This window comes from Anolis sagrei, chromosome 5, assembly GCF_037176765.1.
Source record: "Anolis sagrei isolate rAnoSag1 chromosome 5, rAnoSag1.mat, whole genome shotgun sequence".
Taxonomy (NCBI): Eukaryota; Metazoa; Chordata; class Lepidosauria; order Squamata; family Dactyloidae; genus Anolis; species Anolis sagrei.
In genome coordinates this window covers 5,809,772-5,824,989 of record NC_090025.1, presented here as the reverse complement: position 1 = coordinate 5,824,989, position 15,218 = coordinate 5,809,772, and the positions used below count along the sequence as shown (strand labels likewise).

General features: G+C 43.9%; 1 protein-coding gene across 2 annotated transcripts in view; it reads right to left on the bottom strand.

The window, feature by feature from the left end:
* Nucleotides 1-3,165: 3,165 nt before the first annotated feature.
* Nucleotides 3,166-15,218, bottom strand: part of ALMS1 (ALMS1 centrosome and basal body associated protein) — a 121,961-nt gene continuing 109,908 nt past the window's right edge. For both annotated transcript variants that reach the window (XM_067468541.1, XM_067468540.1), the window contains 3 exons: nt 14,120-14,183; nt 11,872-11,971; nt 3,166-3,685 (listed from right to left, as the gene is read on the bottom strand). In XM_067468541.1, coding sequence (XP_067324642.1) covers nt 3,641-3,685; nt 11,872-11,971; nt 14,120-14,183 — 209 coding nt within the window. In that variant the 3' untranslated portion in view covers nt 3,166-3,640. The remainder of the gene's footprint in view (nt 3,686-11,871; nt 11,972-14,119; nt 14,184-15,218) is intronic.

Here is a 15,218-nt window from a genome sequence, read left to right as displayed (position 1 = left end):
GAATCTCCTCTCTTGTAGTTTGAAGCCATTGTTCCGCGTCCTAGTCTCCAAGGAAGCAGAAAACAAGCTTGCTCCCTCCTCCCTGTGGCTTCCTCTCACATATTTATACATGGCTATCATATCTCCTCTCAGCCTTCTCTTCTTGCCCTTCACAAATCGAGGTTGATCTGGGATTGGAAGCTTGGTTTTCCCCAAATACAAAATCTCATGACAGCTTCGTTCCCTTTTCATCGCGGCTCCATCAACCCTCATTTTAGGAACAGTTTTTGTCCAAACTTCACATCTCTATGGACTTCTTTCCCCCACAAAGTTGGTTTTATTTACCCTGTATTTTAGTTGTGTTCTGGATGTATACTCTTGCAGTGTTGCACAACAATCTTTTGGTCATATTTTGGCATTTCTCAGCACGAGGAAAGGATGAAGCAATGGATTCAGACCACATTCTGGAGAGATCAAGAAGGATAAGAGAGGGAGGAAGAAATACAAAGACACTCTGTAGACGCAGATGGAGGGCAACCAAGGAAAAAGAGGAAGGAAAGAAGGATGGCAGCTGATGTGGTTTCAAAGCAGCGGGAAGCAGCTGCGGCGCAGATCAATATAGGGAAGGGATGGGCAACTCGTGGTCCTCCTGATGCTTTTGGACTGCAACTCCCATTGGCTTCAGGCAGCAAAGTCAAGGGTGAGACATATTGGTAACTATAGTCCGAGAATATCCAAAATGAATTTAAATAGGGGAAAACATAAGGTACTACACTTTGGACCTCATCAGGTGGTCCTCGGGTGTTGGACGAGTGCCTGGCCGCTGTGTCTATCTGGATGAGGAGGAACAAGCTGAAGATCAATCCTGACAAGACAGAGGTCCTCCTGGTCGATCACAAACCGGATCGGGGTATAGGGTGTCTACCTGTGTTGGATGGGGTTACACTTCCCCTGAAGCCACAGGTCCGCAGTTTGGGAGTCCTCCTGGAGTCATCACTCACGCTTGAGGCTCAGGCGTCGGCAGTGGGCTTTCGCACAACTGAGACTTGTGCGCCAGCTGCGACCATACCTCGCTAAGGCTGATCTGGCCGGGACGGTCCACGCCTTGGTCACCTCTAGATTGGATTACTGCAATGCGCTCTACGTAGGGCTGCCCTTGAAAACAGCTCGGAAATTCCAACTTGTCCAATGGGCAGCAGCCAGGATGCTAACCGGGGCTCATTACAGAGAGGTCAACCCTCCTGTTTAAGGAGCTCCACTGGCTGCCGTTTATCTTCCGAGCCCAATTTAAGGTGCAGGTGCTTACCTACAAAGCCCTGAATGGTTTGGGACCATCCTACCTGCGTGACCGCATCTCTCTCTACGAACCCACACGTTCACTTCGGTCATCTGGTGAGGCCCTGCTCGTAATCCCGCCTGTGTCGCAAGCGCACTTGGTGGGGACGCGAGACAGGGCCTTTTCTGTGGTGGCCCCCCGACTTTGGAACGCCCTCCCAAAAGATCTTAGACAGGCCCCTACATTGGCAGTCTTCAGAAAGAATTTGAAAACCTGGCTGTTCCGATACGCCTTCTCAGATTAGGAACCCCAATACCAAGTCCTAGAAGCACTTTAGTAGAACTAAGATCACTGCACACCACACACTGAACTTACCTTATAATCCTACATTCCTCCCGCCACTTCAGCACTTTTAATCCTGTACCCACTACTCTGGCCGGCCCAGTTTTAAAGTTTCCTGATGTACTGTTATTGTTTGTTGTTTACTTTGCTCAACTGTTTTTAATTTGCTTTGATTTGTTTTGTTGTATTGTGTTTTGAGGCTTCGGCCTGTGTAAGCCGCATCGAATCCTTCGGGAGATGCTAGCGGGGTACAAATAAAGTTATAATAATAATAATAATAATCAGGTGCAAACTTCTCTGCATCTTCTCTCCATTTTCAGGCATTTGCAAAACGGAGTCCCACAGAGGCCATCTATAAAGAATCACAGGAAGGCCAAGGAGTAGAAAAGACAGGGAAAGATATGAAAATAATCCCAACGCTGCTTCACCAATTTATAAGGAATATCACAGGAGGGAGACTGATAAAACAGGGAAAGATATAACTGTGTATAGCTATATTTGAATGACGTCTGAACTGTGAGGTTTTGAAACTGTTTCTTCAATTGGGATTCGCTGCCACCTTATTGCTTAGTATTCAGGCTGAGTTATATCTGTGGAGAGGATACTTAGTAACACCCATCTGTGTTTGTGCTGTCGCACGCTGGGCTCCTATAAAAGACTATAAACAGGACATAAATTCTGTGAGTCCAACGGGACGCCGGGATTACCTCAGAGAGGGCTTTTTGGGATTTTCCTGAAAGATGGGCTTCAAAGTCTTTAAGGATGCAACAAAATCTTTATTACTGAACAAATAACAAATCTTCAATGATTGACTTCAAGGTTTTCTTAACAAACTATTAACTTTCTCGATCTTGCCCCCAAAGGCAGGCAACTGTTTCTTCACTGATGGAAAAATCCCCGACCTCTCCCTGGGCAATCTGTCTTCTCTTCTGTTGGCGTGGGGCCAACAGAACAAGCCCTATGAGGAGCGGCTTAAGGAGCTGGGCATGTTTAGCCTGAAGAAGAGAAGGCTGAGAGGAGATATCATAACCATGTATAAATATGTGAGAGGAAGCCACAGGGAGGAGGGAGCAAGCTTCCTTTCTGCTGCCCTAGAAACTAGGACACGAAACAATGGCTTCAAACTACAGGAAAGGAGATTCCACCTGAACATGAGGAAGAACTTTCTGACTGTGAGAGCTGTTCAGCAGTGGAACTCTCTGCCCCGGAGTGTGGTGGAGGCTCCTTCTTTGGAAGCTTTTAAACAGAGGCTGGATGGCCATCTGTCGAGGGTGCTTTGAATGCAATTTCCTGCTTCTTGGCAGGGAGTTAGACTGGATGGCCCATGAGGTCTCTTCCAATTCTTTGATTCTATGATTCTATGGGTGTCCCCTGGGCAATGTCTTTGTAGATGGCCAATTCTCTCACACCAGAAGCAACTTGGCAGTATGCAACCAACCAAATTTTGCACAATAAAACTAAATTTGTTTAACTAAGTTGTAGTACAGCTGAAAAAAAAATGGAAGCATGTGCCTCTCCCTCCCATACTAAACACCAAAGTAAAACAATTAACAAAAAATACAAAGAGCCAGAGTCTTCAAGACATTTAATTATTTTAGTAATAAAAACCACAAATATATAGGCAAAATTAAATCATTTAGAAAGTACAAAAAATTAAGTATCAAAAAATAAATAAGTAAATCATCTACACTCTCATACACACAAAAATCCACCGATTTAATTAGTATTACATTTTTTTTCTTAAATTACATTGATTTGGAAATTAACAAGCACATTGCTACAAAATTGGGATTCTTTTAAAAAATCGTCACTAGTTTTCAAATATATAAACAACTCTATTCGCTAAGAAGGAGATCTATCAGTTCTTTAAAAATGATGAAACAAACCTTGTGCAACCAGAAAATTATTGCGTAGCCTATTCACAAGCATTTCGGCTGATACAGAGAAAATGCTGAAAATCTCACAATGTGCAATAGGCTTTATTGAATCAGAAGGTTACTCTTTTCTTTTCTCTGCTTTCTTTTTGACTGATCGGTTTCACCATCATTCCCAAGGGACTTTTCTTCCCAAAATGCGGTTGGTGATTTTCTGCAGAGATAAAAAAAAGATCACATTTGTGAGTTGAATGCCATTGCTGCACCGTGATTTATTTGTTTATTTACACAATTTCTATCCTGCCCATATCATAGAATCATAGAATCATAGAATCCTAGAGTTGGAAGAGACCTCCTGGGCCATCCAGTCCAACCCCATTCTGCCAAGAAGAAGGAATATTGCATTCAAATCACCCCTGACAGATGGCCATCCAGCCTCTGCTTAAAAGCTTCCAAAGAAGGAGCCTCCACCACACTCCGGGGCAGAGAGTTCCACTGCTGAACGGCTCTCACAGTCAGGAAGTTCTTCCTCATGTTCAGATGGAATCTCCTCTCTTGTAGTTTGAAGCCATTGTTCCGCGTCCTAGTCTCCAAGGAAGCAGAAAACAGGCTTGCTCCCTCCTTCCTGTTGCTTCCTCTCACATATGTATACATGGCTATCACATCTCCTCTCAGCCTTCTCTTCTTCAGGCTAAACATGCCCAGCTCCTTAAGCCGCTCCTCATAGGGCTTGTTCTCCAGACCCTTTATCATTTTAGTCACCCTCCTCTGGACACATTCCAGCTTGTCAATATCTCTCTTCAATTGTGGTGCCCAGAATTGGACACAATATTCCAAGTGTGGTCTAACCAAAGCAGAATAGAGGGGTAGCATTATTTCCCCAGATCTAAACACTAGGCTCCTCTTGATGCAGGCCAAAATCCCATTGGCTTTTTTTTTGCCACCACATCACATTCCTGGCTCATGTTTAACTTGTTGTCCACAAGGACTCCAAGATCTTTTTCACACGTACTGCTCTCGAGCCAGGCATCGTCCCCCATTCTGTATCTTTGCATTTCGTTTTTTCTGCCTAAGTGGAGTATCTTGCATTTGTCCCTGTTGAACTTCATTTTGTTAGTTTTGGCCCATCTCTCTAATCTGTCAAGATCGTTTTGAATCCTGCTCCTGTCCTCTGGAGTCTTGGCTATCCCTCCCAATTTGGTGATCCACACAACGGCAAAACAAATGCAAATCCAGACAACTATAACAAGATTATTCCAGGTTGTCAGAAACCCTATATGTTTCCATATTCCATATGCCACAAATTCTGGTGTATAGAAGCAATCTGAGCTGACTTTGGGGTTGTGGAGTAGGATTTTGCAGAGTGATATAAAAGCCTTAGAAAGATGGCAATGCCGTGAAAAACAGATAACATTGGGCTGACTCTATTTATTCCAGTGTTTAAGAGCTGGTTTCTAATGAAAGAGAACTGTAGTTTCATAAGTAATTTTCCTTATGAGGGAGTTAGTTTGCATCTACACTGAGGAATTAATACAGTTCAACAGCACTATACTGGCCATGGATTAATGCTATAGGATCCTAGGGTTTTTGAAGGTGACAAAAGGGGCCAAAGGGCAAATTTCTGGTGAAAGGTCAGTAATTCTAGAAGTAGAAACACATCTTTGGAACACATTTGCAGCCAAAAGCTTCTCAATGAGTGGAAAAATGTGCAATTGTGGTTGTGGCTCACCTAGATTGCAAGCTTCCACAACTCAACTCTTCCGATCACAACAAGTAAGACCAGGAAAGAGAAAACTGCTTCACTGGGGAAGCCAGGAGACTGAAGGTCCCATCAAGGAGCTCAGCAATTGGCCAACTGCTTCATTCACTTGGTTGCAGTGCCACCTTGTGATCACAGTCCAATTGACAACCACATTTCCTTCTCTTCACTTGACTGGTTCACTATGAACAGATAGGTGGAAACGAAGATGTCTTCTGGGTTGCTGGGAATTTTCCAGCTACTTGGCTGTGTTCCAGAAGCATTCTCTCCTGATGTTTCATCCATATCTATAGCAGGCATCCTCAAAGGTTGTGAGGTCTTTTGGAAACTAGGCAAGTGAGGTTTATATATCTGTGGGAAAATGTCCAGCGTGGGAGAAAGAACTCTTGTCTGCTTGAGGCAAGTGTGAATGTAGCAACTGGTCACCATGATTAGCATTTAATGGCCTTGCAACTATTACTGCCTGGGGGGATCCTTTGAAGCTGCAAGGTCATTCAGTGCTAATCGAGATGGCCAATTGCAACAATCACACTTGCCTCAAGCAGACAAAGAGTTCTTTCTCCCACCCTGGACAACATTCCACAGATATATAAACCTCACTTTCCAACAGACCTCACAACCTCTGAGGATGCCTGCCATAGATGTGGGTGAAACGTCAGGAGAGAATGCTTCTGGGACATGGCCACACCTGGAATACTGTGTCCAATTCTGGGCACCACAATTGACGGGAGATGTTGACAAGCTGGAACGTAACAAATTTGGTAACAAATGTTTTTATATTGCTTAATTAATGGCTTATGTATTTTAATGGTTTGATGGTTTGTTTAATGATTATTGTATTAATTGTTCATGTAACGGCATCGAATTGCTGCCTATCTAAGCCATCGTGAGCCCCCCTTTTGGGGTAGAGAAGAGACGGGATATAAATACCAGAAATAAAATAAAATAAATAATAACCCAAGAAAATCTTTTCAAAAGTCAGGGGTCGTCTTATATGCGGGAGCAGTCTTATACATGTGAGTCGTCTTATATGCAGGGGTAGTCTTATACAGTCGTCTTATAGAGCGGATGCTGAAACTTCCAATCTGGATTGGAGAATCTGTGATTGCCGCATATTGTGGGGGGAGCTCAAAATGGCAGTGGCCGCGTCCTTGCCGTATGCAGCGACTGTATGAAAGCATTAAGGGCGACGCTGTACAAGTATGGTAGAAGAAAATCCATTCATCAGGATTCATGGACTTAATGGAGCCCCCGGTAGCGCAGGGGGTTAAACCCCTGTGCCGGCAGGACTGAAGACCGACAGGTCACAGGTTCAAATCCGGATGAGCTCCCTCTATCAGCTCCAGCTCCTCATGCGGGGACATGAGAGAAGCCTCCCACAAGGATGATACCAACATCAAATTATCCAGGCGTCCCCTGGGCAGCATCCTTGCAGACGGCCAATTCTCTCACACCAGAAGCGACTTGCAGTTTCTCAAGTTGCTCCTGACACAACAAAAAAATTGACTTAATGTTGCAATCCAGAGCAGGGAACGAGGCCCTAAGATAACTATCCACCACACTTGGCTGTGAAAAACAATCCTTTTTTATTGAAGAAAAATGGTTACAAAATAAAGGAAAAATGCAAGTCAAAAGCCACAGCAAAATCAGCAAACATGAATTTAAATGGACAAAGCAAAACCAAAAGCCTCACTGGGAAAATACTGGAATCTGTTAGCAATCCACTAACCGTACTTGATATCCTAGAAATCTTCCCAAACTATGACCAGGGAACCGGGAGAACTGCCAAGGTCTTCATCAATTCTGAAACGATGCCTGAACTGAGGCAATCAGCCTGGCGTATTGCAATTAAAACTCAAGAATCGGTTCCGTGAACCGCCCTTCTGTTTTGAAGCCAATGTTTTTAATTCTTGAATTCGGGAGGATCGACGCAAACTGAGTGTTTTACTTCTGTCTTCCCAAATTTGACCCCTTCTGTTGTCATTACAGTTAACAGGTGCAGAAGGGAGGGAAAGTTCAAGGTCTCCCTCTGAAACATTCTCATGAACACTGGTACTTTCATTTTCCAAATCTACAGAAGTTCCTTCCTCACTAACTTCAGGAACATTGGCATTTTCCAAACCTACAGCAGTTTCTTCCTCACTAATTTCAGGAGCATTAGCATCAAGAGGTACATTTCCATTAGCATCAGTAAATATACTTTCATTAGCATCAGGAGGAACAAACAGAGAATTAGGTTCAAGTTCAAACTCAGGCTGAACCCCAACACTTAATGCGGTCTCGATGGTGAGGTGAAGGGGCGCCTCACCGGACAGGTGTAAGTAAAGGGCGGAGCAAGCTGCAGGCGTCCGGGGCGCCCGGGATATGGAAAAAAGTGATAGAGTGGCTCTGGGACCAGAAAAACACACCTCTTTTACCTGTCTGGCCCGCCCTATTACCGTACCTCCTCATCTGCCTCTCAGATCTCACTCCTGAAGACTGCAGTGAAGCGGTGCAGGTGTGTATGTGCGAGATCTGAGAGGCAGAGAAAGAGGTACAGTAATAGGAAAATTACCATATTGAAATCAAATCTGATGCTTTTAAAAATTTTATTAGGTGTGTGTTGGAAGAGGGTTAGTCTTATACGGTAGCTATATCCCAAATTCTATATTTTAACTGGAAAAGTTGGGGGTCGTCTTATACACCCAGTCGTCTTATATGCCGGAATATACGGGTAATTGAAAAGTCATTCATGACTTTCCCGTTCTTTGGAGTTCAGGACTATTCTGATCTTGTTTGTTTACTTTCTTTTTAGGAAGTACCCTAATCCTCCTGCTGTTCTCAGCAACTTTATTAATAGCCCCCTGGAACTTCGTGTAACATTTACTCGGAGAAGTGGTGATTAATAGGAAACGAGCAGAACAAAAACTTCCTCTTTTGGAGAAAAAAAAACTTTTCCTTCGAGTTTGCATGCTGCTTGAAACCAGAGTCCAGATGAGGCCAAACCTTCAGCCTGAAATGCACTGTGGAGGATACATGTGTTAACTTTTAGTCCATGGCTGGAAATAACTTACTCTCCAGTGGTGCCCCTTTGGGAAGAGCAATAACTAGTTAAGCTGCTCTGGCTGGAAGTCCTTCACATCAGCCATCTGTTCATAGTTGTCTTTACTACATTGCTGAAGTTGCAGGCGGCAGTTTTCAGAATTCCCCTGATATCATGGATAGCTTTGTGCCAACTGTTGCCACGTGGCTCCCATACTGTTTAAGGAGCTCCATTGGCTGCTGTTTACCTTCCGAGCCCAATTCAAGGTGCAGGTGCTTACCTACAAAGCCCTAAACGGTTTGGGACCTGCCTACCTGCGTGACCGCATCTCCGTTTATGAGCCCACATGTTCCCTTCGTTCATCCGGAGAGGCCCTGCTCACGATCCCTCCTGCGTCGCAGGCACGTTTGGTGGGGACGAGGGACAGGGCCTTTTCTGTGGTTGCCCCCCGACTTTGGAACACCCTCCCCAAAGACATCAGACTAGCCCCCACATTGGCAGTCTTTAGGAAGAGCTTGAAGACCTGGCTATTCCGATGTGCCTTTCCAGAATAGGAAACTCCAGCATTATGTCCCAGAAGCACTTTATTAGAGTTTTAAGATTCTCTGCACATTGCACTTACCCTGAAATCCGACATACCACCTGTCACACCCAGCACTTTTTAATCTGTACCCATTACTTGGCCCGGCCCTAGTTTTATTGTGTTATGGTGTATTGTTTTGTTGTTTTATTGTTTTGCTTAATGTTTTTGATTTTGCTTTTGGGTGGTATTTGATATGCTATTGTTTGTTGAGGCCTTGGCCTTTGTAAGCCGCATCGAGTCCTGCGGGAGATGCTAGTGGGGTACAAATAAAGTTAATTAATAATAATAATAATAATAATAATAATAATACTTTATTTATTTATTTAAACATTTATAGTATCAGCCAGCACGTCAACAACTTAAATCAAGAAATAGTTTTCTAAGATCTACAGAGACACTTTCTGGAACACCTCAGCAAGTGAGAGTCCAAAAGTGGCAGGCTCAAACCCAAAACCTCAACCAATGGCTGACTCCCCCCTGGGCACACAGAGGATTGGGTGACTTGGAAGGTGCTGAACAGACTGCACTCTGGCACCACGAGATGCAGAGCCAACCTTCAGAAATGGAGCCACAAAGTGGAATCCACAACATGCGAGTGTGGAGAAGAGCAAACCACTGACCACCTGCTGCAATGCAACCTGAGCCCTGCTACATGCACAATGGAGGACCTCCTTGCGGCAACACCAGAGGCACTCCAAGGGGACAGATACTGGTCAAAGGACATTTAATCAACTACCAAACTTGCAAACTCTGTTTTGTCTGTTTGTTAAAATTTTGTAAAAAATATAATACAATTGTCTGGTTGATACTGGTTGATAAATAAATACCCCGAAGGGGACTCAGGGCAGAGCACAGCATATATACGGCAAACATTCAATGCCGGGACAAGAATTCATATACGAACAAACATTAAAAACATTTATCTCAATATCAAAATACACCATTTAAAACCGACTTGGTCATCTGCATCAAATCTAATTGGCCTGGTAATCTTTCCTATTGCTGCCTTATTGCTCTGTCCCAAAAGCTTGGTCCCACAGCTAAGTTTTTAACCATCCTTCTGGAAGACAGGAGGGAGGGGGCCGATCTGATCTCACCAGGAAGGGTGTTCTATAGCCGAGGGGCAATTACTGAAAAGGTCCTGTCTCTTGTCCCCACCAATCGTGCCTGTGACAATGGTGGGTGGGAGGGCAGGGCCTCCCTAGAGGATCTTAATTTCCGCAATGGTTCAAAGGGGAAAATGCGTTCGGACAGGTAAATTGGGCCGGGCCGTTTACATCTTAGTGGAGCTTGTACAGGATCAGTGTTTATGCTTCCTGTTAAAGGGAAGGTGGGACTGGGATGAATTTTCTATCCAAGTTTCTAGAAGCAGTTCTGCAGGAAAGTAGATTCCACACATAGATGTGGGTGAAATGTCAGGAGAGAATGCTTGTGCAACATGGCCATACAGCTGAGAAAACTTACAACAACCCAGTGATTCCAGCTATGAAAGCCTTTGACAACACACATCCAATAACTGATGAGCATGAAAGTAAGAAGTATCATTTTTATGTTATTTATCTTAAAATAATGTCAAGCATCCATATAACTATATGAGCCTATAATTCTGACATCATAAAACAGGAGATTGTTCACTCCTGAAATATGTACCTTTTCATGCTGCAAATTTGATGTCATGCAGAAATTTGAGCCACAGTAATATCAGTCACCTAAAAATAGGAAGGTAAGATCCATCCCATCCTCCTGAAACTTTGCTCCTCCAAAATAAACTTGTCAAATCACTTTGGAAATCTATGTGTACATATACAAAATGCAATGAAATCCAAACACATCTGGGGTGTCAGCCTTCCTTTGCCAAGCTCGTTTTTAATGACTGGAGGAACCAATATGTGTTGGCGTCATTTCAAAACCTCAACTTTCCAGCAGTCAAATGGACCTTGGGATGCAAGACTGCCCAAAACAAAAACCGCAAAAATGCCATTTCATACTGTTTGGCTTGATTTGCCAAAGATGAAAATCAGGACAAACTTTTCTGCCGCTGAAAAGCTGAATTCAAGTGAGCATTGCCATCAATTGATTCCCAACAAAAATCTTGTTGTAGGATTTGGTATGTCTCCTGTGTTGACAATTTAGAGATTGTGGTGGAGCAGGGAGAGGAAAGCTTTATTTGGTGCTCGTGGCTAAACTCAAATTATTTGACTGCAACTTGCAGGAAATATTTCCTCATCATCAACCACCTAATTGCGACTTAGTGACTCTTTACAGAAGTGGCCCACAGAATATTAATCTCTTGCATAGAAAGTACAGAATGGGCGGTGCCTGGCTTGAGAGCAGTATGTGTGAAAAAGATCTTGGAGTCCTCGTGGACAACAAGTTAAACATGAGCCTACAATGTGATGTGGCGGCAAAAAAAGCCAATGGGATTTTGGCCTGCATCAATTGTGTCTAGATCTAGGGAAGTCATGCTCCCCATGCTCTATTCCGCTTTGGTTAGACCACACCTGGAATATTGTGTCCAATTCTGGGCACCACAATTCAAGAGAGATATTGACAAACTGGAATGTGTCCAGAGGAGGGCGACTCAAATGATCAAGGGTCTGGAGAACAAGCCCTATGAGGAGCGGCTTAAGGAGCTGGGCATGTTTAGCCTGAAGAAGAGAAGGCTGAGAGGGGATATGATAGCCATGTATAAATATGTGAGAGGAAGCCACAGGGAGGAGGAGGGAGCAAGCTTGTTTTCTGCTTCCCTGGAGACTAGGACGCGGGACAACGGCTTCAAACTACAAGAGAGGAGATTCCATCTGAACATGAGGAAGAACTTCCTGACTGTGAGAGCTGTTCAGCAGTGGAACTCTCTGCCCCGGAGTGTGGTGGAGGCTCCTTCTTTGGAGGCTTTTAAACAGAGGCTGGATGGCCATCTGTCAGGGGTGATTTGAATGCAATATTCCTGCTTCTTGGCAGAATGGGGTTGAACTGGATGGCCCAGGAGGTCCATTCCAACTCTTTGATTCTATGATTCTATGATTCTATACTCACCGTTTTATAAAGTTGGGCTTTCAAACGATTTGTAGTATACTCTGATTTCCTCTTTTCCTCTTCTCTTCTTTTGCGCACCTCAGGCAGCTGCTCGTAGATACTAAAAATAAATGAGAAAGTAATGCTGAAGAAAGCTCCCAACTCCCTGCCCTAGCACAGGTTGCCCCAATGGCTCCCCGCCAGAGCAGCTCTACACGAGGGCCTGCTTCTAGCTCTTGCAGCAACTCAGAGCCTTCACTCAACAAGGGAGAACAGAAGAAAGAGAAACAGCATTGTAATGAGGAAAGAAATGACTTCTCAAATGCAGGCATAGAATAAAATCATTCCTATGAAGCAGAACAGCTATGAATCACTCCCAATGCCTTCCTGAAAATGTGCCCTAGATTGCTGACTCCAGAATAGAAGAATCAATTAACTTTCATTTCCAAGTCTAGCAGTTAAGAAGAAAACTATGTCTTTTTTGCTAGTATGATGTCTCTCCTCTTCACTATTTGATTGAGATTGGTCATTGCTCTCCCAAGAAGTAAATGTCTCCTGATTTCCTGGCTGCAGTCTGAGTCTGCACTCATCTTTGTGCCTAGAAATACAAAATCTGTCACTGCTTCCACGTTTTCTCCCTCTATTTGCCAGTTATCAATCATTCTGGTTGCCATCAGCTTGGCTTTTTTATGTTTGACTGCAACCCAGCTTTTGCGCTTTCTCCTTTCACCTTGATTAGAAGGCTCCTCAGCAACTCCTTGCTTTCAGCCACCAAAGTGGTATCATCTGCATATCTAAGGTTGTGAATGTTTCTTCCAGCAATTTTTACACCAGCCTTGCATTCGTCAAGCCCTGCACATCACATGATGTGTTCTGCATACAAGTTGAATAGGTTGAGTGAGAGGATCAACCCTGCTGTATGCCTTTCCCAATCCTGAACCAGTCTGTTGTTCCATGGTCAGTTCTTACTGTTGCTTGTTGTTGTTCATTCGTTCAGTCGTCTCCGACTCTTTGTGACCTCATGGAACAGCCCACGCCAGAGCTCCCTGTCGGCCGTCACCACCCCCAGCTCCTTCAAGGTCAGTCCAGTCACTTCAAGGATGCCATCCATCCATCTTGCCCTTGGTCGGCCCCTCTTCCTTCTGCCTTCCACTTTCCCCAGCATAATTGTCTTCTCTAGGCTTTGTTGTCTCCTCATGATGTGGCCAAAGGACTTCAACTTTGTCTCTAGTATCCTTCCCTCCAGTGAGCAGTCGAGCTTTATTTCCTGGAGGATGGACTGGTTGGATCTTCTCGCAGTCCAAGGCACTCTCAGAACTTTCCTCCAACACCACAGTTCAAAAGCATCGATCTTCCTTCACTCAGCCTTCCCTAAGGTCCAGCATCTGCATATCTGAGGTTGTTAATGTTTCTTCCAGCAATTTTCACCAGCAATTACTGTTGCTCCTTGGTCCTTGTACAGATTCCTCAGGAGAGAGGGAAGGGGGCTTGGGATGCCCATACCACCAAGAACTTGCCACAATTTATTATGACCCACACAGTCAAAGGCTTTAGAATAGTCAATAAAACAGAAATAGATGTTTTTCTGAAGCTCCCTGCCTTTCTCCATTATCCAGCATCCGGATATTGGCAATTTGGTCTCTCGTTCCTCTGCCTTTTCGAAATTCGGAATTCTCTAACTGGAGCAGAAAACCCCAACGGCAGTTGAGTTGCGACTTTTATCTTTTGCAAATTTGAATATTTTAGCAGATTTGATTAAAATATTACCTCTAGGAATCTCTATGTCCTTCAATGCAGTTCTACAATCAGGTTCTGGCAAAATTTGACAATAGAGTTATGACGGAGGGCCTAGAAATGCGCTCACAAGTTAAGAAAATACACTAGGTTCTTGTGGGTTTTTTCGGGCTGTATGGCGATGTTCTAGAGGCATTTTTCTGATGTTTTGCCTGCATCTATGGCAAGCATCCTCACTACCTCTGAGGATGCTTGCCATAGATGCAGGCGAAACATCAGGAAAAATGCCTCTAGAACATGGCCATATAGCCCAAAAAAACCCACAAGAACCTAGTGATTCCAGCCATGAAAGCCTGCGACAATACATTAAGAAAATACAATTGTTCAATTCATACTTTTCTTACTTTCATAGGGTCCCCAGCCCCAGCAAATGTGGACGGCTGACTGTGATATGTACTTGTATTTTCTATGTTTGCACAAACACAGCAGAATAAGTCTTTTGGGGGGGGGGGGGGGGGGTTGGAGCCAACATTACCGTTTGGATCTCTGCACCATTTCATTCTTGGAAATGGATCTTTTCCTCCGCATGATTCGGTAGTCTAAACGAAAGAAGAAAAAAAAGTCAGCATGACAGAAGTCGCAGCATGTGAAGGACACTGAGGTGAATGTGTGCTTTTTAATGAAAAGAAGACTTGGAGGAGTTTCCTCACCAAACCATGCATCATTCTATCAAACCATGCCTACAGCTGTCATTGATGGGAGAGATCAACCTACCCCTCTGGCCCTCAATATTTGTGGGGGCCCAGAAATTGAGGATTTGCCACATTATTTAGTCTTCTGAGCACTATAGTCAGAGCCAAGATCCAAATTCTTGCATATTCTGTCTAGCCTATGTCAAAAGAATGCATCAGAAAAAAAAACTTTCTCCTATGTGATACAAGTTCTATAGCGACTTGAAAAGTTTTCCCTTTTTGCAATGAAAATTCAGGCTAAACATATTGCCTATTTTGCAATTAATCGTTATGGGCATGCTCTAAGCGAAATAATTTCATCTGTTAATGTTGTATCTTAATGATATTGAATGTTAACAGGCAGGACCTGTATGCCAATTGCTTTATGTCTTACCTTTATAATGTTTTATATTGCTGTCCTTCTCTAGCAGGTATGGGCAAACCCAGGTCTGAGGGCATGAGCTGGGCATGAAGTACAATTCTTAAGTTTATACCCTTAAGATTCATACTTCATGCCCAGCTCATGTGGACGACGTTGAGGAATCTTAAGCGCCTTCAAACCAGTCCTTTGGCATCAAGAGGAAGACTTTGTGCCTTCAGTATAGGCAACTGGACTATACTGTGTTTCGACCTCATAGCCATTGAGAAAGAGGGAACTCGGAAGCTATTCAGCTGGAAAACTCCTTGGACCCAAGACAACCAGAGACTGTAATGTATATTTTCTTTACCCCTTTTGGAATATTAAGTTTGATGCCCCAGAAGGATAACTCTATGTAAACAATAAATCTAGATTGGACTACTGTAATGCGCTCTACGTGGGGCTGCCTTTGAAAACGGCTAGGAAATTTCAGCTAGTCCAGCGGGCGACAGCCAGGATGTTAACCGGTGCTCCGTACAGAGAGA